Raw genomic sequence first — 19,472 nt, 5'->3', positions numbered from 1 at the left:
TTCTCTGCAGTGTGTGCAATCATACCAGTCATAATAAATACAGAAGCTTACTTTAATAGCTCCAATCTCAGCAGGAGATGAGAGAACAAGATCAGATCTCAAACCTTTGTCCTTCACAACAGCAGTATGCCACCACTGTGAGTTTTATCAGCAAGTATTTTGCTTCCCCAAACTCCCTCGGCTGCCAAAAGCCTGCAGTAGGTAGAGTAAGCTTTCCTGGGAAAAAACAACTGTCTGGGATAGTGGTACAAACCGTGATTTAACCACTGCAGCCCCTTCTGCTAGCACAGCCATGCTACTGCAGGAAGAGCTACATCTGCCCACAGCAGCCTGGAGCAGGGAAATCAGGGAAACCTTACAGGCGCGGAGTGCTCCTCTGTGAAGCTGCTGCCCCGAGCCTCCACCTCCCCCAGGTCTCCGTGGCTGCTCAGCGAGCGATTCTGCCTCTTCAGCGACTCCATCCTGGAAAGCCCGGGGGATTTTCCCATCTCACCCTTGCCGGGGTCAGGCCCCCCGAACGGCGGCCACACGACCCTGGCGTTCACACTGACCGCTCGAAAAGTGTCTGACCTTTTGATATTGACGGAATAGGAACACCTAGGGAGTTTTCCCGACAGAACAGCGGGTCCCGGGGTGAGGAGCCGCTGGGACGCCGCACCCCCGCCGCATCCCCTCCTAGCCCCAAGCCCACCATAACAGCCCCCAGGAGGCCGGCAGTGACTTTTCCCCTCCCTTTGCGTCCCTTCCCTCCTCGGGCCGAGGCCTTCCCGGTGCTCGCCGCGACCTCAGCGCCGAGCGAGGGCCGCTCGCCGCCGCCGCTCCCGGGGAACGCGGCCGGGGCCGCCCCCCGTGAGGGCTCCCGGCTCCCCACACTGCGCATGAGCGGGGGAAGGCGGCGGAAGGGCCCGTGAGGAGCCGGGAGCCGCCGCCGCCGGAGGAAGCGCCGCCGCCGCCGCCCTCAGTGTCCGCCCGAGCCGGGAGGGGAGAGGCCCGCACAGCCCCCACCATGGTGAGCGGCCGCCCGGGGCCCCTCCGGGCCCAGCGCGGCGCCTCGGGGCCGGGCAGGGCCAGCGCGGCCTGGTCGTGGCGCGCTGGGTGTCCGGGAGCGGCCGAATGGCCGGTGTCGGGGGCTCCGCAGCCGGGCACGATGTGCTGGCCCGGGGGCTGCTCGTCCTCCTGCCGGGTACGGCAGGGCCGGCGCGTGGGGCCCGGGCCGCGGGGCGGGCGGCAGGGCTGCTCCGGGCAGGGGCCTAAGCGGGGGCGCCGGGATCCCGGCCAGGCTCGGACCCGCGGGGCCCCGGCAGGCCCCGCACGGCGGGGAGGGGCTGCCGGCACCTGGCGTGAGGGTGCGGGCACCCCGCGGGACAGCGGCGGTGCTGCGGGCAGCTCTGGGCGGTCTGTGCCTGCAGCAGCACTGAGGGAGTGCGAGGGGCTGCCACGAACCAGGGGCTGCTCGGAGTTTTTCCGCAGGATTTCAGGCATCTCAGAGCCCATTAGGTGCTGTCAGTTCACAGGGAAACTTGGGGGTGTTGGTGCTTCTTTGGGCTGGGATTATGTTGGAGAATTTCTGGATAATTGTTCTAGGGTCTTGGTTGGTTCCTTTCATAGAAGTGTTGTAAGGGAGGGCCTTGCAGAGGTCATCCTAGCGAAGGTTCATCTTGCTTTTTCTCTGTAATACAGTTCTTACAGCTGAGGATTTGCTGTGGACTCCCAGATCGACTGACTTTCTCCCTTGCTTCTTGTAGGGGGAAACTGCAGTGTTTACAACAACATTTGCTGGTTCTGTTTGCCTAAACAAAAGAAAAATACATTCCTTCAGTTTAATTAAGGGGGCCCTCATTGGTTTCTTGCACAGTGTCTTATGCACCAGAGGGAACGGTTTATAATAGTACTTCCAGGCTTTCCCTGTATTCAAATGTTGTAACAGCTTTAGCTACTACACCTGTACAATTTAAAGCAGTACTTTTCTGTAGCAGTGATACAGTCCTAGGAAGGGTGTAGGAGGGAGTCTTAAAATCTACTGGTGTATGCTTATTGGTATAAGGATGTTTTATACTTGCTGTTAATACTATTCTGGCAAGCAGAGTTAAAAACATATTAAAAAAAATTACAACGTCATCTTTAATTGATGGAGTTACGTTGGCATAAAAATTTGGTTAGCCAGCATTTAAATTAGTGGTGTGCAGACCTCTAATAAACTTGTCACTAAGTAACTAGTATAATTTTTAATTGAATAGTTTGATGTAGATCTTCATTTGTGTTTTTTAAGGAGTGCTTAAGACTGAAGTCTGAATAAAGTTCAGACTGTAAAGCTGTCTTATTGTAATTGTGCAGGTCTGGGACTGTCTGAAATTGTGCATACACAGTAATGTTACACAACTTTTATGAAGACTTTTTTCCATAAAAATCACCTAGAGTTGTCTCACAGTATATCCAGTGTAGGTAGGCAAAATAGATACACAGTTGATGAAACAGGCAGTTAATGTCTTGAATGTACATATATTATTGGCTGGCTGTGAGATTAGAAATTTGAATTGAACCATACTGTAGAAAGTGGCATTATAAGAGAAATAGTGAGGCCCATTATTCAGAGAATATATTTTTGTTAGATACAGCAGAGTTCTGTCTGCTTGGTCTTCTTGGAAACACTTAGCTGAAGAACCAGCAGACATATTCTGTGTAGCAGTTCTGTCCTGGGTGATTGGTGTTTATCAGAAGGGAGGGAGTGTGTGAATGCTCCAGTCATGGCCCCGAGCAGAACTGTTAGCCCCTGTGCAGACAGCTGTGCTCCAGGTTGTGCTTGCTGACTCCAGCACCCAGGTGAAAGGATGACACTGAAGTGGGACTAAATGACAGGCTGCAGCCTCTAGAAGTAGTAAATACAGGTGTGGATGGTTTCCAGTGCCCGGGTGTAGGATTCTGTACCTGTGCTTGTGGTATGTCAAAGTCCTCTGTTTGGTTAGGGGAAAGGTAGGGAGACTTCACAGGGATCTGAGGATGCCCATCCAGAAACATGAGATTCGATGTCCCATTTTTCATGCCATGTACACAACTGCTCTGGCCCATCCTGCCAGAGGCTGTGGCCAGGTACCTTGTCCAGCACAGCCAATGCTATGGCACAGGCTCCTGCAGCTGGGGCCTGGCTCCTACCTGTCCATGCAGCCCTGCCAGATCGAGCACTGCTGGCTCTGCCCGAGTCCAGCAGTGTCCGTATGGCCAGAGCTTTGTGCCTTCAGGACAGAGGCTTCCTGCCCTTGAACCATCTTTGTCCTGGATCTGGAAGGGACACCACCCTGCCAGTATTCCTTGGGCTGCTGAGAGCAGTCAGCTTTTCTTACCCACTCTTCATTTGAGCTGGCTGAGCAGCACCTGTGGAAGTGCTGTCCTTCACCTTCCCCGTGAGAGTGTTACTGCTTCATCTCATCCTGAGGACAGTGCTGTGCCCATGAATCAAGGCAGAGCAGTAAGCTGGTCCACTGTACTCTGAGCCATCTTCACTGCCTGTACAGTTCTGAATGATTTAATGAGTTTAGAACTGTGTGTGGTAATCGAGGCAAGTGTGTGATTATCTACATCTTTATCCAGAGCCAAGTGCTAGCCTTGTCTCTATTTATATTATCTATTATATTGTCCAGTTTGTGTTCTCTGAAAAATATTTCTGTGCTGATAAATACATAATTTCTTACTGCAAGCCTCAGCTGACAGGAAGTTGTAAAATTTAATATTACAAGAATTTCATGTCTGACGCTGTCTCCTGTAATGTTGGTGTACTTCATGACATTGTTATGTGGTGTTTAACTCAACGAGCTATTCTGCAAGGCCAGCTGTTTATACGTGAAATCGGTGGTGCATATGCATGTCTGAAGCGGTTTGTTGATATTAAACATTTGAGGTTTGGTTGTCCCATGGTAAAACTTCAGATTCTTGGCATTACACTTTGGACGGAGTAGTCAGAGTGCTAGACAAGATGGTGCATGATTTTGTTTCCTCTCCTAGCTTCCCAGAGATCCCTTTGAACTAATACTTTAAATCACTTTTAACTAGAGCCATGAAGAAAATATTCAAGAATATGAACTACTCTGAGAACAAGGTGTGAAATTTGTTATGTAGCTCTTGATATTTTACTCATGTTTTACGGTGCCAATGCAAATATTCAGTATGAATAGAGCTTGTGCCCCAGACCAGAGTTAAGAATGCTAAACAACTGGCTGCTTTATGTTGTCCTTTTTTATTTGGAAAAGCCCTGATTTTTGTGTTTCCTTCACCTCTCAGGTTAGCACGAATTACCATTATATCTGCAGCAATATTCTGGGTAGCTGTATATTGACCTTCTGCCCGCATACAAATACTGAAATTATTTTATCCACTAAAAGAACATTATAGAGGATGGAAAGCAACTTTAATTTTATGTTGTTATTTTTCCCTTCGATTTTATATCTCAACAGACTTTTTAAATGTTTTTGTTCTGTTCCACTGCAGCCAAGTGGATTTCGCATCAGTTTGAGACAGCACCTTAAAAATGTCCTGACTGTCTTACTTTGTGTGCCCTCTCCTAGAGAAACTGCTGTGGAAAATAAAATGTAGTTGAAGGACATGTTTGTTTACGTTATGCAGAAACTGTGGCTATTTACTTTCATTGTTTTTGTCTTTACCTCAGATTTTTTTGGAAGTATACCTGTGTGCCATCACTGTTGGTGGGTTAAGATGCAGTTCTGTGTATTTACAGATTTTTGTTGTAATTAACATTTTTCTTACAAAACAAAGAAAAATACTCATGATTCTGCCTTTTAAGCTTTAGCCATGTGTTTGTTGAAATCAAGCAGTAGAGCAGATATTTTTAGGTGCCTTTGGTTCCTTTCATGCATACGGTCCAAGGTGGGATGATTCAGGAGCAGAACTCCCTGGCCATTGGTGTCACATCAAGGGACAGAAGGGGCAGTCGGGTGAGGGGCTGCCCCGAGCCTCTGGGATCGAGCTGGCTCCTTGGGAGGAGCAGGGATGCTTCCCACAGCCACGGCTCTTGCTGGAGTCTGAGTGCAGTGAGTGTGAAGGCCCAGACTTTGGGGCTGTTGATACTATTTTAGAAAAGGCTTTTACCTGTCACATGCATGAGAACTTAACAGGCTTTTCTTCGAGTCCTGCCTGAAACAAAAGCACAGATGTCACATCGTTGGAATTCCTTTGCTTGGCGGTGAAACTGGCAGGAATGGGATCCTCTGTATCTGTGGGAAGGGAAAGGTGCAAAGCCTTGCTCTCAGAGGAGTTGTGTGAATGCCTTCCTTGGGCCCACGAGGAAGTTTGGGCAGCAGAACTCACCGTGCCCTGCTTGTCTCGCTGGGGCCGCATGGGACCTTTGAGCCAAGTTCAAGAACAGGCTCCAGTGGGGATCCTCAGCTCTCCAGTCCAGGCAGTGTGGGACAAAGGTTGGTGCTGCTTCCCATGAACATTATCCAAGAGAGTGGAGCCCTCATTTGGCTATTGGCTGTCTGCAGAATATTGATGATCAGTGTGCAGAACTTATCTTTGAATCTGGGGTGACTAAAAACAGTGCAGAAGATAAGAAAAAAACAGTGCTGTAGTCAGAGTTGGTAGAGAAGTTCTAGCATTTTTAGTGCCTGAGACTAGGAGAAAAAATACTTGAAGAAATAAAAGTCCAAGTATTTTATTTTTTATTTGCAATTTTTTCACTGAAGTATCTGATCAAGGAAAGGATATTGAATTAGAATATTCAGATTTGGTACTTCATGATAAGAGGCAAATTTTCATTTTAAAATTAAAATTATAGAACCAGATGTTAATTAGAATGAGTGTAGTTTTATGAATCTACACAATGTAGCTTTTCATTTAGAGACGTTATTCTGTGTTTTAAAAGCAAGGTTATCTGTCTTGTGACATTCTTATTGTGAAAGGTAGCTTGGATACCACACAAACTTGATCAAAGGCTTACAGAACTAAATTTTTCCTTTGCCTTTTGATCCAAGAAATAAGAGTACAAATTCGTTTCATTTGCTTTCCATTGGTGTTCATTTGTATATATAGGCAAGACAAATATCTGTTAAATAAAATTCTGTCTTCCTTTTTAACCTGTGTTAAAGTTGAGATGTTTTAAGTGGATTGTGATTCATTACAGTGAGCACAATTTCAGTGTCAGGTATTTGTTGCCTGATGACTGTAGGATTAAAGGTTATGTGCTGCTCTGTATTGCACTTAAAACAATAATAGAGTATTAGTGCTCAGTGTCTAGAAATAGCCCTTAAAAGTGCAGAAGGTTTGGAACCTGTTCCTGCTTGAAGTGTGGGTTTTTAATGTGCTGGAAGAAGAGCTATAATAGGATAATAAAAACTCAGCAATAATTCCATCTCTTGCTGTCCTGTAGTAGGCCTGCAGAGAGTGCCCAGTCACTTAGGATGTGGAGTGTCCTGTCCATATTGGCAAGGCTCTGCAGAAGCATTCATCAAATATAAAGAAAGGGTTTTGGCACTTCTTCACTAAAAATAAACTCATATTTGACCAGGAAAAACATGAATATTAAAGAAAAAGAGTATGGCTGAACAGTGTGATTTATTGCATCTTCTGCCTTACTGAATGTTGTAATTAGCTGCTTGATTCTTTGCAATTTCAATCTTTTAAAAAGGTTTTTATTACTTAGGGAGCCCCAAGCATGGGAAAATCTCATGTACATATGCAGAATTTAAATTTTACCATAAAAGGCATTTAAGCTGCAAGTTTTTGTTCTAAAAAATTGCACTCTTCTTTTATGTGACAAGATGCAGAACACACCACCTTCTGTGGTCCTGGGCATCCATGGTAAAGTCCATTTAAACCTGTTCCTTGACTTTTTGTGGGATGTCACTGCTTTTAGAGTTCACCCTTGCAGGAGCAGGGAAGAACAAAGCCTCCTGAGGGTTTTGCAGAGTACTCACTATTAAATGAGCTATGCATACTTATGTGTACACATTTTAAAAAAATCAAAATACTAAAGATTAAAGGCACCGGCTTTGTAAAGAAAAAAAGAAAAGCCAAGATAATTAAGTATGGCTGTCCTATAGTGCAGCTGAGTCTGTGGTGATGCAGCAGTCTGGCTGTGTGGAACTGATTAGAGGAAGCTGGTAATTGATAGAGAAATTTAAATTTGGGATTGTTTCATCTTCATTTGGGATTTCTTTCAGTGGTTTGTTTTCAATAATCTGAGTTTACAATACATTTTAAAAAGCTGCAACTAAAAATCCATCAGTCATTTCTGGAGGTTGTTCCACACGGCCTTGTCAGTGTAAGAGATTTTTGTAGGAGTGTGAGCTCAGTAGTGCAAGGTGCTGAGTGTCTGCTGTGGAGTGAGCATCGGCGCATGGGCTGCACAGGAGCTGCTCTGCTGGCTTGGCCTTTGCCTGGAACCACGCCTGAGAGTCTCAGTTTCAGAAGTGTGTTTGTAGCCAGAGGTCCAGAGTGACAAACTCGGTCAAGAGACTGAAATAAGGAGCAGCACAAGCACATAATAGCTTTAAAAATGCTACAGCCTGACTGATATCACTCTGTTTGAAGTCTGCAGTCTGAGCTAAAAGTTTGGCTTCAGTTAAGTGTTGTAGATACAGGGTGGTTTTGGTTTGGGGGGGATTATTTTTATTAAGGGATACTTAAGCTAAGGGTATTGTTCTGTTTATTATGTTATGTGGGTATCAGTTTAAACCAAATGTGATGTTCCTGTATTTTTTTTTCAGTGGTGTAACTCTGAAGCTGGTAACTTAACTATTCTTACAAATAAAAGTGTTCACGCTCATCATCAAGCTGCAGAAAACTAATCCTGACTTTCAGGACAGATGAATTTGTGTTCTGAAGCATTCGTTCTTTTTTCTTATGATGATGTGATTGAACACTAATTAACACTTCGGAATTAAGAGCTTGAGCACATACTGCTCCTAATCATTCTTTGGCTGAATTTTATGGTGTCATGGGATTTTTTTTTTCCCTTTTTCTCCATATTCAGTGAGAAGGAACTGTTGAAATTACAGTTACAATAGTGAACAGAACATATAAGTTTTGGTTAGAATACAAAGTAAACTAAAAATTAAACACTTGTGCCATGTAAAGAATCCAATCCTGACTTAAAATTTTGTCAGAACTTTTATGTACCAAGTTGTAACGTTGGGAGTGTTTGCTTTGACTGTATTGAGTGAACTGTAGAACTGAATTTGGGTGTAGTACAGGAGCTGTGATTGCTTTCTCCTGATGAGCAGTTAGTTTTGTATAACTCAGACCCTTGAAATCCTGAGTGTGCTGCTCCTCATCAGAAATATCCTTGGGATTCCCTCTCTGCTGATAAGCAGCAAGTCTGCCTTCAGTCCTGGGCTGGAGCAGGGCGGGATGGCTGGGCCTGGGCAGGAGGCCTGGAATTCCAGAGCTCTCACCTTGGCTACTCACTCCCCCGCCTGCCTCAGGCACCACTGCCTCTTTTTTTCTTAGCTTCGGTTGCTGCACCTGTGAAATGGAGACAATGCCTCCTCGCAGGAATGTTGTGCAAATTATGTAGGTGGAGCTGAGAACCTTCAAAGGCAAAAATCCTTTTAAAGAAAAAGAAGTCTTTAAGGTATTTCAGTGTGTAGCTCCCTGCAATGGATGGCCCAGCGTAGTCCCTTGCTGCCATCAGGAGGCACCTCAGGAGATCCCGTTCCAGGTGTGGCCCTGGTCCTGCAGCAGCTGGGACCAAAAGGACTCCAGCCTGCTGCTCAGTGGTGCTAAACTGTTCAGTGGCCTGCTCTGCCCCACCTCTGGAGGAACTTGATCAGATATTTTGGTATGATTGCTTGGGAAAATTATAAAGATACTGATTTAAAAAAAACATGAAGAGACTGGTTTTTATTCACTTGTGGGTTTTTTTTCCAGTAGACATTTCTAGTTACAGTATTGTCTGTTTTCACTAGAACAAGTTGAAATCATCACAGAAGGATAAAGTGCGTCAGTTTATGGTCTTCACACAATCTAGTGAAAAGACAGCAGTGAGTTGTCTGTCTCAAAATGACTGGAAGTTAGATGTTGCAACAGACAACTTTTTCCAAAATCCTGAACTTTATATACGAGAGAGTGTTAAAGGATCACTGGACAGAAAGAAGTTAGAACAACTATATAACAGATACAAAGGTGAGTACCCTGAATTTTAAGGCTCATTTCATACTTGTGTAATTCTTATTTACAGTATATTGGTGATGTTGTGCTCTTGTGCTGGGAAATCTTAACTGACTCTTTCAGCTTTGTTTTTCTGTGCTAATAATACATATTAGAAGGGAAATACAGGTAAGTTTCTGCTTCACAAGGATTACATGGAGTTGCTTTATGTGATCTGAATGTATTTACATTTGTAGGACATTAGGGTCTGAGCTGGAATTGTGTGTGCAGTGAGTAATTGTGATGTTAACAAGGATTTTAGGTATGTCTCCTGGGGAAGGCACATCACACAGGACTTGCTGACAGAGGACAAGGTTGCATACTAGGGATGGCTTCTACCTTAGTTTTTATTCAGCTCGTTCTTATTATCAGGTAGTTACAAACAGAGTGTAAAAGAAAACAGAGTCTTTGTATCTGTTACATCGCCAGTGTTCAACTGATATCCTACCACGTAAAGTGGACTCAGTAGAGCAGAACAAATCCTGTGTTTTAGCACTTAATCTAAAAATGAGTGCTCTGTTTTCTGTCAGCTTTCCTATGTTTTATATGTATAATCCAAATACCTTTTTTATGAAGTCTTTGTTGGCTTGTATTAGTAGATCTTTGTTAGCACAGTTGAAATGTGAGCATCTCACTTCCAGACCAGATGTTGATTCCTTTGTGGAAAGAGGAGTGGGCCTGGCTGACTTGGAATCGCTAATGGAGCAGCATAACTTCCCCCTGGAGGTTCCTGGGTCCACCCTCTGCCTGCTGGAAACCTCCTGTGTGCCAGGAAATGCCTAAACCTGCTCTTGGGGGAGCCATGGATGGGCAGATTTGGCTGTTGGTACAGCGTGGAAATGAACAGTGCAGAATGGCTTCTGCTGGAACACAGCTCATCAGTGTGACCAAAGAGGCCAATAATTGATTGTGCTGGGGGGACAGAACCACTGTGCTCTGCAGGGAATGAGTCAGAACATCCTGCATATTATTAGGAGAAAACAAATGTTTGTGGTGCTTTTGTCTCTCAATGAAAATAATATGATCTTCATTGTATGGGAGGCTTTATTGCAGTAACTGCCTCAATTGTTAAAGCTTAACCATTGGGAACACTCATTTAATTTTGTTTTTAAAATACTCTCTTAGAAGAGCAGATCCCAAAAATGGCTTCTTGAAAATGTCTCCTTTTCTTAAATACACTTGTTGAACAAATTAGCTTTTTCAAATATCTGTTTTTCTTGATACTTACTTTTATGTGCCAAAGATCCTCAAGATGAAAATAAGATTGGTATAGATGGAATACAGCAGTTCTGTGATGACCTAGCTCTCGACCCAGCCAGCATCACCGTACTCATCATCGCGTGGAAATTCCGGGCTGCGACACAGTGTGAATTTTCAAAGCTGGAATTCATGGATGGAATGACTGAGCTGGGGTAAGTGCTCACTGAGTGTTCGATGGTGGCAGTGTGATCCAGTGTCCTGCTTTGGGGAATTCTCAGGCTTTGTGTCCTTTCTGAGACGTTTCAGAGCCCAGCATTGCTTGTTTGCCTCTGGAAGAACACAGCCCAGCCTTGGTCCTGGGAGGGTTGTGTGGTGGTTGGCACAGAGCTGCTCTGGCAGTGGAGCAGGGGTGTTGGGCAGCCCTGGGGTTTCTCTGCCTTGTGAGAGTGCAGGAGTCTTTATCACACTTCCCTAAAAGTTTTGTGGATTCTAGAACCTGATCTGTCAGGTATATGTGCACATGCAATGCGAAGAAATAACAAATAAAATTCTTGTAGAGGTGCAGACTCATTAAAGGCTTCCTGAATTCTGTTTTGATAATCATATTGTATTCTATAAACAGTTTATACATTTTAACTCATGTTTTTATAGCAAAGTGAATAACACATAAATACACAAACAAATGTGCTTTTTAAAATGCAGATGTGACAGCATAGAAAAACTGAAGGCCCAGATTCCTAAAATGGAACAAGAATTAAAAGAGCCAGGAAGATTTAAAGATTTTTATCAGTTTACTTTCAACTTTGCAAAGAACCCGGGACAGAAAGGTTTAGGTATGTATTCTAATTCATAAGCATTTGTTCATGAATATTTGAAATGGCTAATTAAAGCAGTAAATGAATGTATTATTGTGATCCAATGAATCTGGAAGATAATCACCCTTGGCATAAAATACATCTCTGTGTTTTGAAAGATAGATGTCAATTTAAGGTATTCAAATTGATTATTAATAAAGGCTACAGAGTTTTATGGGAGAAGGTTTACCTGTTCACTCAGAGTGAGTGCAGTTCTCAGCAAGCACAATGGATTATGCTCTTATGTTAAAGACATAATTGCACCACTTAGAATTTGCAGCACTGAACAGATTAATTGAATTTTTACTTTTAGGATAAATTGAAGCTGTAAAACCATTTTCTGCGTAAGCACATTTGTACAGTCCCTTGTAACACCAGAAATGCTTGCAAATGTCTTAGCAGGGTAAAATTGGAATGGTACAAATGGATTCCTGTGTTCTGGGCCTGATGCCTGCTGGTGCCTACATACAGGGGTTTTTTTTTCCCTTTACCTCACTGAAGGCTTTTTTGTCATTATTTTGGAGTTCACATGCAGAGTGTGGCTTTGGTTGGTGTAACAGGTAGAGTGGAAAAATAACTTATTAAAAATAATTTCAGAACACCACAGTTTGGATGGAATTAAAGCAACCAACTGTAGCTCTGTCTGTGCAAAACAACAAAAATGAGGGAATAAAAATTTCGTTCAAGCTGTGATGTTAAACAGCCAGGATGTACATTCATTTCTTACAGTGTGATTTGGCTATTAGCCAAAACTGGCCTTTCATGATACTGTAACTTCTTAAGTTAATTTTTCTGGTTTTGAGAAGTAATAAACTATGGAAAGGCTGGTAGGTTCTTCCTTGGCAGTTATGAATTTGTTCTTCTCAGTAATGAAAATGCTCTAAACTGGCTGCCACTGGACAGCTTTGCATTCCCAGGCTGTGTAAAGATGAGCTTTCTGCCTTAGCTTTCCTGGCTTTTATGTACAGACCAACTTTTGCCTTAAAATGAGTATTGAAAAGTAAGTAAATAAGCAAAAGCTCTGCGTCCTTCTTTGACATTTGGCTGTATTTTGTTTGTTGTTTTCAGTGGATTGTGAATTTCATTGTATCCAGAGGAGCTAAAAGTGGTGCTAAACCATCTGAAAATACTTGTGCATGCTTGCAGTCGTTTCTGAATCATGCAAATAAATGAATAGGCTGATGTGTATTTCTTGTAGAAAGTCATTATAATTTTTTTAGGCTGCTACAACAAGGAAAATGTAGACAGCAACTGAATTGTGGGATTAATTTCCCAGGAAAACTCATTCACTTGCTTTATTTCTCATTCATCATAAAGCTTCTTCATGCATGTTAAGCTCTAGCAGTGGCAGGCAAGTATAGTTTTCTGAGATCCATATAGCATATACATAGTGTAAGATAGGTTTTAAAATTGTTTTTGTTTTAAAGTCTGGGTCTAGAAGTCTGAGCCTAAAGTCTGGATGCTTACCAGCCATTTTGGTGCTCATAAATACACAGTTCTAGGCATGAATTTAGAACGGGGCAGAATAATTCTGGAAACCCTGGAGCAAAACAATACTGGGAGAAGTACAGAGCTGCAAAGTAAGTGCTGCTAGTTAGGCAATTAATTTTGGTGTGTCTGAATAACTGCTTGTAGGAACTTGCCAAATTGATTTTAATGTATATTGGCCTCTAATCTTGCAAACATTGTTCAGTAGTTCAGGCACAGTTCTGGAAATATATTTCCTCTGCATAATTCCTTACTACTGTGTAAGTAGGAGGGTGTCTGAAAAGTTCTTGTGATATTTGCATCTCATTGGAAAATACCCTGTAGCTGGTGTTCATCTCAAACACTGTTTGCTTCTCTTGCATCTCTCTGGATAAAATTCAAAATGGAGGAATTTTGAAACTCTTATATTTGATCCAGGAGGATTTCACTGAGCATTTTCACACTTCCAGAAACCTAAAATTATATCTTTACCTTCCAGTTTTGTTATTTCATGTAGTTTATTTTTAAAAACGTAGGTTGTCCCAAGGCATTATGTCATCATGCTTTACATGTTTGGACTCATACAGTGAGTTTGAGGTTGCAGCATCCTGAGATTGAGCTTTTAACAGCCTTTGCTTACCCACAAGAATTACCTCAAAATTGTGTAAAGATGTCAGAATGCACAGTTTGTTTATAGTGATTGTACAGTAGAAATTTGCTAGACTGTCAAATAGCTAAGAGCTTTTGTTAAAAAGAGACCACTCACCTGGGCAGCCTTTTGGGGTCACTGTGTGCCATCCTGTGGCTGAGGATACTGGGTTTGGTAATTCACAGTGAGTGGGGTTAGTGCTGCAGCAATTCCCTGGTGGTTCCTGGCAGTGCAGGTGACCCTGGGCAGAGTTGTGGGTTCCAGATGTTTTTTATGTGCTCACCAGCTCCTGTCTGCCCCTCCTGGCACTTTGGCCCTCCCCAGGGGGGGGGAGCTGCCTCTGTCCCTCCCCTCCATCCAGACCAGCCGGGGTTTTTTGGGAGCTGCTGCCCTCCAGCAGCTCTGACAGGCAGGGGGCTGCTCTCAAATCTGTCAGGGCAGGCTTCACTCATTCCAAACAAGCAGGAATTTAACACAAGGCTTGGAAAGAAGAACAAAAAACGCCAACCCACCACAAAAAACACCCAAGAAACAAAAGGAAAAAAATCCCAAACCAAAACAGCCAAAAACTACCCCAAACCACCAACAAAAAAACCCCAAAACAAAAGCAAAAACTCAACCCAACCAAAACACCACCACCAACAAAAAGCCCACTATCTTCTGTCTGCTCAAGGACACTACCTAAAGATTCTTTTTCAAAAGGAAATCTTGACTACAGAAATGAGCACTTGACAAAAGCCTTGTTACAAAGGCAACACTTGTTGTTTATTGCCCTAAAATAATTGCCCTAAAAATGAAATAATTAAAAGTTGCTTTTATCTAAATTGTATTTTGTACATTAAAAAAAGAAAGTCTCAGTAGAAAATACTACAAATTTTCTTTTCAAGCCAATAGCATCTTTAACTGAAAATATTTTGCTGACTTTTAACTAAACTGTTGTTAGATAGCAAAAGGCATATGAAATGTCCTGGGGGGTTTTGGACATGTTAGATATTAATGTGGACAATTTTCAGTTCTGTGAAATATAAAATATGTGTGTAAAACTTTATTTATGGTTGCCTTTTTGTAAAGGATCCATGAGTATATTTGCATTAGTTTAATCTTTTCATTTTCACAATCTTTTCTTTTATACATGCATAAATACATGGTTCATCCTAGTGTTAGATACTTGTGGAGATTATATATTTGGTATGTATATCTCTAAAAGTAATTATTTTAATATTACAGATTTAGAAATGGCCATTGCCTACTGGAATTTAGTACTTAATGGAAGATTTAAATTTCTAGACTTGTGGAACAAATTTTTGTTGGTAAGTTTAAACCTTTACATAATCTGGACTGCAGTATTTTCAGAACTTGGAAGACAAACATGTTTATTGAGTAGATGAAATAGACTGTCTTGACCTAAATCACAGATATTCATAGTGTGTACAATAGAAATATGTTTTGGGGATATGGATGTGTTTGAGACAGTAAAAATGAATGTATAATAGGGTTTTAATTTATTTTTTTAAATATAAATTTTTCACTTCTCCAAACAGGAACATCATAAAAGATCAATTCCTAAGGATACCTGGAACCTTCTTCTAGACTTTAGTACAATGATAGCAGATGACATGTCTAACTATGATGAGGAAGGTAAACATTGCCATCTTCCCTCATGAACTTCTGTGTTTTATGTTACCTTTATTTCTGTAATCTGTTTTGGCACAATCTCAAAACCAGCTCCATTAGAGTATTTCTGGTGATCTGAAGTCCAGTTAGGGCTGCTTTAATGCACGTTGTAATCATATCTGTTATTAATGTTTTAAAAAAGAAATGCTGAAGCTTTCATGGAATCCATTTTCTTTTTTTGTTCTAAGCTCAGACACAAATTCTTTCTTACTGAGACAACCTCAAATTCTTTCTTATTGAGACAAACCCTGCTATATGTCCATTTAAAACCCACAGATTCTCTGCTGGTGCAGTTCTTGGCAGCTTCATCCAAGTAACTGATCCATGGTTTGTGCAGCTCTGTGTAGGGTCCTTTGGTTACTGCATTTTGTAGCTGAGGATGTTTTTAAGTCTGGTTGCTTCAGTTTATGTGAGGCTTGGACATGTTTTGACATAGAAGTGAAGCTGGCAGCACACAGGGGTTTCTGAACAGAACTCACTTCCTACCAAATGTGTTTCTTGTAAACTTTTGTATCGATCTTTCCTCTTGCGGTCCCTGTGCAGCCAAGAACAGCTGATTACCCTCAGCCTTGGCAGCACATCAGTTCAGTGAGGGGGGAAACTAAACTTGGGATACCTCCAGAGCAGAGGGCAGCAAACTTCTCCAGCTTCATTTAGTGATTATGGACTGTCCTCATTCCCTCATCAGTTTTGAGTTAGGGTTTTGGTCAGTTTTTTGGTTTTGTTTGGAAGATGACCCTTGAAGGTGATGTGTATTAACTGGCTTTAAAGGAAGCAGAAATCTTTAACCGGCTCTTAAATTTCAAGCAGGAAAATAAAATTGTATTTTTTTGCTTTGAACTCTGCCTAGTTTAATACTGGAAAGCAAATAGCTTGTCTGGATATGAAGCTTGTGACAGAATGCCTTGTTGAACCAAGTTCTTACATTCTGGTGTTTTCCTCTTTTAGGGGCATGGCCAGTTCTTATTGATGACTTTGTGGAATTTGCACGCCCTCAAATTGCTGGGACAAAAAGTACAACAGTGTAGCACTAAAGGACCCTTCTAGAGTGTACATAGTCTGTACAATACCTGAAATGGAAAATTGCACAGTCAATTTCTGCTGGCTGGACTGAACTGAAGATCAATCCTCACAATATGGCTGAGGGTTGAGACAAACCTTTAAGGATACATCTTGGACCATATCATATTTCATTCTTCTACTGGTGGTTTGGGCTTTTCTTCTAGTCTGGACCACTCTTGCCCGTTAAAATTCCAACACTGTGGATTTCATCATGGATTTATTTTTTGTTGGTGGATCACCCTAGTTTCATCTCCCATAAGTCCTAGAAGCTTTATAATTATTTTGAGGTTTCTGATTTCACATAAAGCACAATGCTGGTCATCATCAGACAACTGTTGTATGGCATCTGAATTATACAGATCAACATCAAAACAATTTTTAAAAGAATCCTTAAATACACACTTGGGGCTAGTTGCAAAGACTGTACTGATAGCACTTCCTGCAAGAGTGATATATTTAAGTGTACTGGGTCCGAGTTTTTTCTTTCCTGGAAAAGTGCAGGTGTCGTCTGAGCTTGAGTCTCTGTCACAGCAGTGACAGGAATGACCCAGGAGCCCCAGGGCTGTTGATTGGAGGTCTCTGGTGCCTGGCTGAGGTTTGCTGGTGGTTCAGCTGCTCTGGGGACAGCTTGGGGACGACACAGGTTGAGCACTTCCCCCCCGGGCCATGGCAGAGCCCGCAGTGGGCTGAGCTGTGTCCTCACAGGAGCCAGCGTTCTCTAGGTTGCTCTCTAAGAAATCAGATTTCATTACAGTTTTGAAATGCTTATCTGTCTGTCAAAGAAAGGTTTTTCATTTCTGTGGAAATCAAACACTTGAATATACTGAATTTGTGTCTTAACTGTTTGCTACACAATACAGTATTTTAAATTGAGACATGTGACTTTTATGGCTGAGGTGTGACAAAGCAAATGGCCCTGTTGTACAAGAAGCTGGTGAGGTTGATGTGAATCTGGGTTTTGAAACCATTATCCTGGTAAGTTAAGTCTTCATAACATAGAGGTACTGCCATTATGGATGACACCCTTTTTTAAATTATTTTGCTGAGTTTTCCTTAAATTGACGTATCACTGTGGTTGCCAAATACAGAAATTCAAAGTAAAGCTTTCCCAAACAAGCACAGATCAGATCCAAACTACTCCACTGGCTTTGTTTGTTTAAATTATTTTGTTGATCATCACTACTTCTGTCTTGCTGCATTTGACTAAATTGCTTCATTTGGATCAAAGCAGGTTTTATCAAATGCAGTTCTTTAATAATACAAGAGCTCTTGAGCTGCTTTTATGGTCTTTTACTCCTCACTGAGTTACTTGTGAAGAGATGTGCTAAATCCTGCTCTGGAAAACAAGCTGGAAAGAACGAGCTCCAGGAGAGGAGACAGACCATACTTACAAGTGAGAAGAGGGGGTTTAAGTCCATGCTCTAAATAGTGCCCTGATAAGGCAAGAATTATTCTTGAGATGAGTCATTGGTACTTGGCACTAGACTGCAGCACGATTTTATGCAGATGCTAAAAGTATTTTAAAGAAAAATTGACTTAAACAGCTAAAATTTTTATTTGTACTCTGTGCAGTTGACATTAAGCCTGGCTCCCCTTACAGCAGTGCCCTTTTGGCAAATCCAGTTATGCATTTATTCCAAAAATACAATTCCTCAAAAACATTGCAGACTTTCTCCAGCTACTGGAATTGGCTATGCCAAAAACTGTGTGTTTTGCTGCTTTCAGTATTTCCTTTCTCAGTTTTGTGTAAATAAAAACGGGGACTTGAAATTATGGGGTGGGTGGGGTGGAAAAAAAAGAAAAGCTCGACAAGGTTATCTCTGCGTGCTGTTTTCTGTCTTGAGGGTTTTGGTACTGTTTCAGATTGATTAGTTCAAGTATGCTGTGCTTGGAGAGCAGAACTGACTTGCTTTTCAGCCCAATGCAGACTTGTCCCTCAAAAATGTCTGGGATTGGGCAATGGCAAAATGCCGTGGTGTTTTAGAGACTCTTCCTTTTGAATGCAAGATCTTTCCAACAAAATAGTGTTGTCATCAGTTTGGTACTACATGCTTATAATTACTGTGTAATTATAAAGAAATACATAAAAACTTTGACTAATTATGTTGCAGAAAAGGGTTATTTGTGCTATCATGGCATCTTTAAAAGTTTTTCAAAATGACTGAAGTTGAAAGAAACATTGATTTAACAGGGTGTTGTTCTAAGGACAAAATGCCTGGTTACAGGGAATATTTTGTACTGAAACGTGCTCGGATGTGGCCATGTGTTTTTTTTCCTTTATATATGTGTGGGGTTGGTTTTTTTTTTGTTTGTTTGTTTGTTTTTTTTTTTTTTTAAGAATGCAGCCGTTGCTTACTTGGATTGCTTTAATTCGTAAGTGCTTATGTCTTCAATTTGATGATCTCCCCGCAAATGGATTGATTTAATTTTGCCAAATGTCAAGGAAAAAAAAATGAAGGCAAACATCAAGTTTGTAAACTGTTTTTATACATTAAGATATGTACAAAATTAGAAGTGCCCTGATATAAAACACTTAATCTCGAGATTATATTTAGTAAAAACCCATCATTTACATATCTCTGTAAGTTCAAAATGTAACTTCTTACAATCCCTCTCATTACCAACAGAGGCAATAAAGCTCCAGTGAAATTGCCATGACTGAGGTTTGTACTGCATTGTTTCAGTGTATTATTTGTAAAACTTATTTCTGGAATCTGCTTTTAGGGAGCGGGGAAAAAAAACCAAACCATGGAATAGATGTGATCTGCATAAAATTCAGGGCAAGTCTTTCTTTTGGGTGGGTAAAAAAGAATCTAAAAACTGCTCCTCCACCTTGCCTGTTGCTTGTTCCCACTGTTCACAAGTCCCAGCTGGAGCTGATTGTCCCAGCCCTGGGCAGGGCCGTGCCCCAGCTCGTGAGGAAGACACCACACACTGCAGTGGCTGTTGTGCCTCAGGTTCAGCAGTAAAGCCACTTCTTCTTGATCAACCTGTTAATAAGTAACTTATGACTTGCCTCAAAACTGTTTTACAGTGAAATCCGTACTGAGACATCCTTATTTAAGAAAGATATAAATTTTTTAAATAATGCATTTAATAAACTGTTTGTCATTCACACTTTGATTTCAATAATGTTGCCAGAAGTCTCTGTAGCTTTTATTTGAGGACGGTAAATTGTCTGGGTTGGCTTTTAAACAAAAACCAGTGATGCCCTTCAGGCCTCTGAGATCTCTAACAGTTGACCACACCATTAAATACTTGCTGTAATTATAATTTCATCTATCAAAAATAGGCCTTAGCTTTGTAAATATGAAGCTGGTTTAGTACCAATGTGTACTAAAGTAGAAGTATCTGCATAAAATAAACACCAAGAGTTTTGCTTCTAAATAGGCACCTGTACCTCAGGCCCA

General features: G+C 41.8%; 1 protein-coding gene across 2 annotated transcripts; it reads left to right on the top strand.

Annotated features, from left to right (window-relative positions):
- The first annotated feature begins 871 nt into the window (after nt 1–871).
- Nucleotides 872–18,715, top strand: DCUN1D1 (defective in cullin neddylation 1 domain containing 1). Of its 2 annotated transcripts, none has more exons than XM_064385393.1 (7): nt 872–1,009; nt 8,916–9,132; nt 10,400–10,568; nt 11,059–11,189; nt 14,554–14,636; nt 14,868–14,964; nt 15,949–18,715. In XM_064385393.1, exons 1-7 carry the CDS (start codon nt 1,007–1,009, stop codon nt 16,026–16,028), a joined length of 780 nt encoding a protein of 259 aa, XP_064241463.1. In that variant the 5' UTR covers nt 872–1,006; the 3' UTR covers nt 16,029–18,715. The 2 variants fall into 2 exon arrangements, with proteins under 2 accessions (XP_064241463.1, XP_064241462.1); XM_064385392.1 differs by lacking the exon at nt 872–1,009 and adding an exon at nt 1,539–5,423.
- The last annotated feature ends 757 nt before the right edge of the window (nt 18,716–19,472 follow it).

The sequence above is a fragment of the Passer domesticus genome, chromosome 11 (assembly GCF_036417665.1).
Source record: "Passer domesticus isolate bPasDom1 chromosome 11, bPasDom1.hap1, whole genome shotgun sequence".
NCBI classification, from domain to species: Eukaryota; Metazoa; Chordata; class Aves; order Passeriformes; family Passeridae; genus Passer; species Passer domesticus.
The sequence above is the reverse complement of the archived record's forward strand: the minus strand, read 5'-3'. Positions and strand labels throughout refer to the sequence as shown.

What these genes read in the sequence shown, in the direction of transcription:
- DCUN1D1 (XM_064385393.1), top strand. An exon ending in TGTGGAACAAATTTTTGTTG is followed by an intron (nt 14,637 to 14,867) that starts GTAAGTTTAAAC and finishes TTCTCCAAACAG; the next exon opens with GAACATCATAAAAGATCAAT. An exon ending in GTCTAACTATGATGAGGAAG is followed by an intron (nt 14,965 to 15,948) that starts GTAAACATTGCC and finishes TTCCTCTTTTAG; the next exon opens with GGGCATGGCCAGTTCTTATT.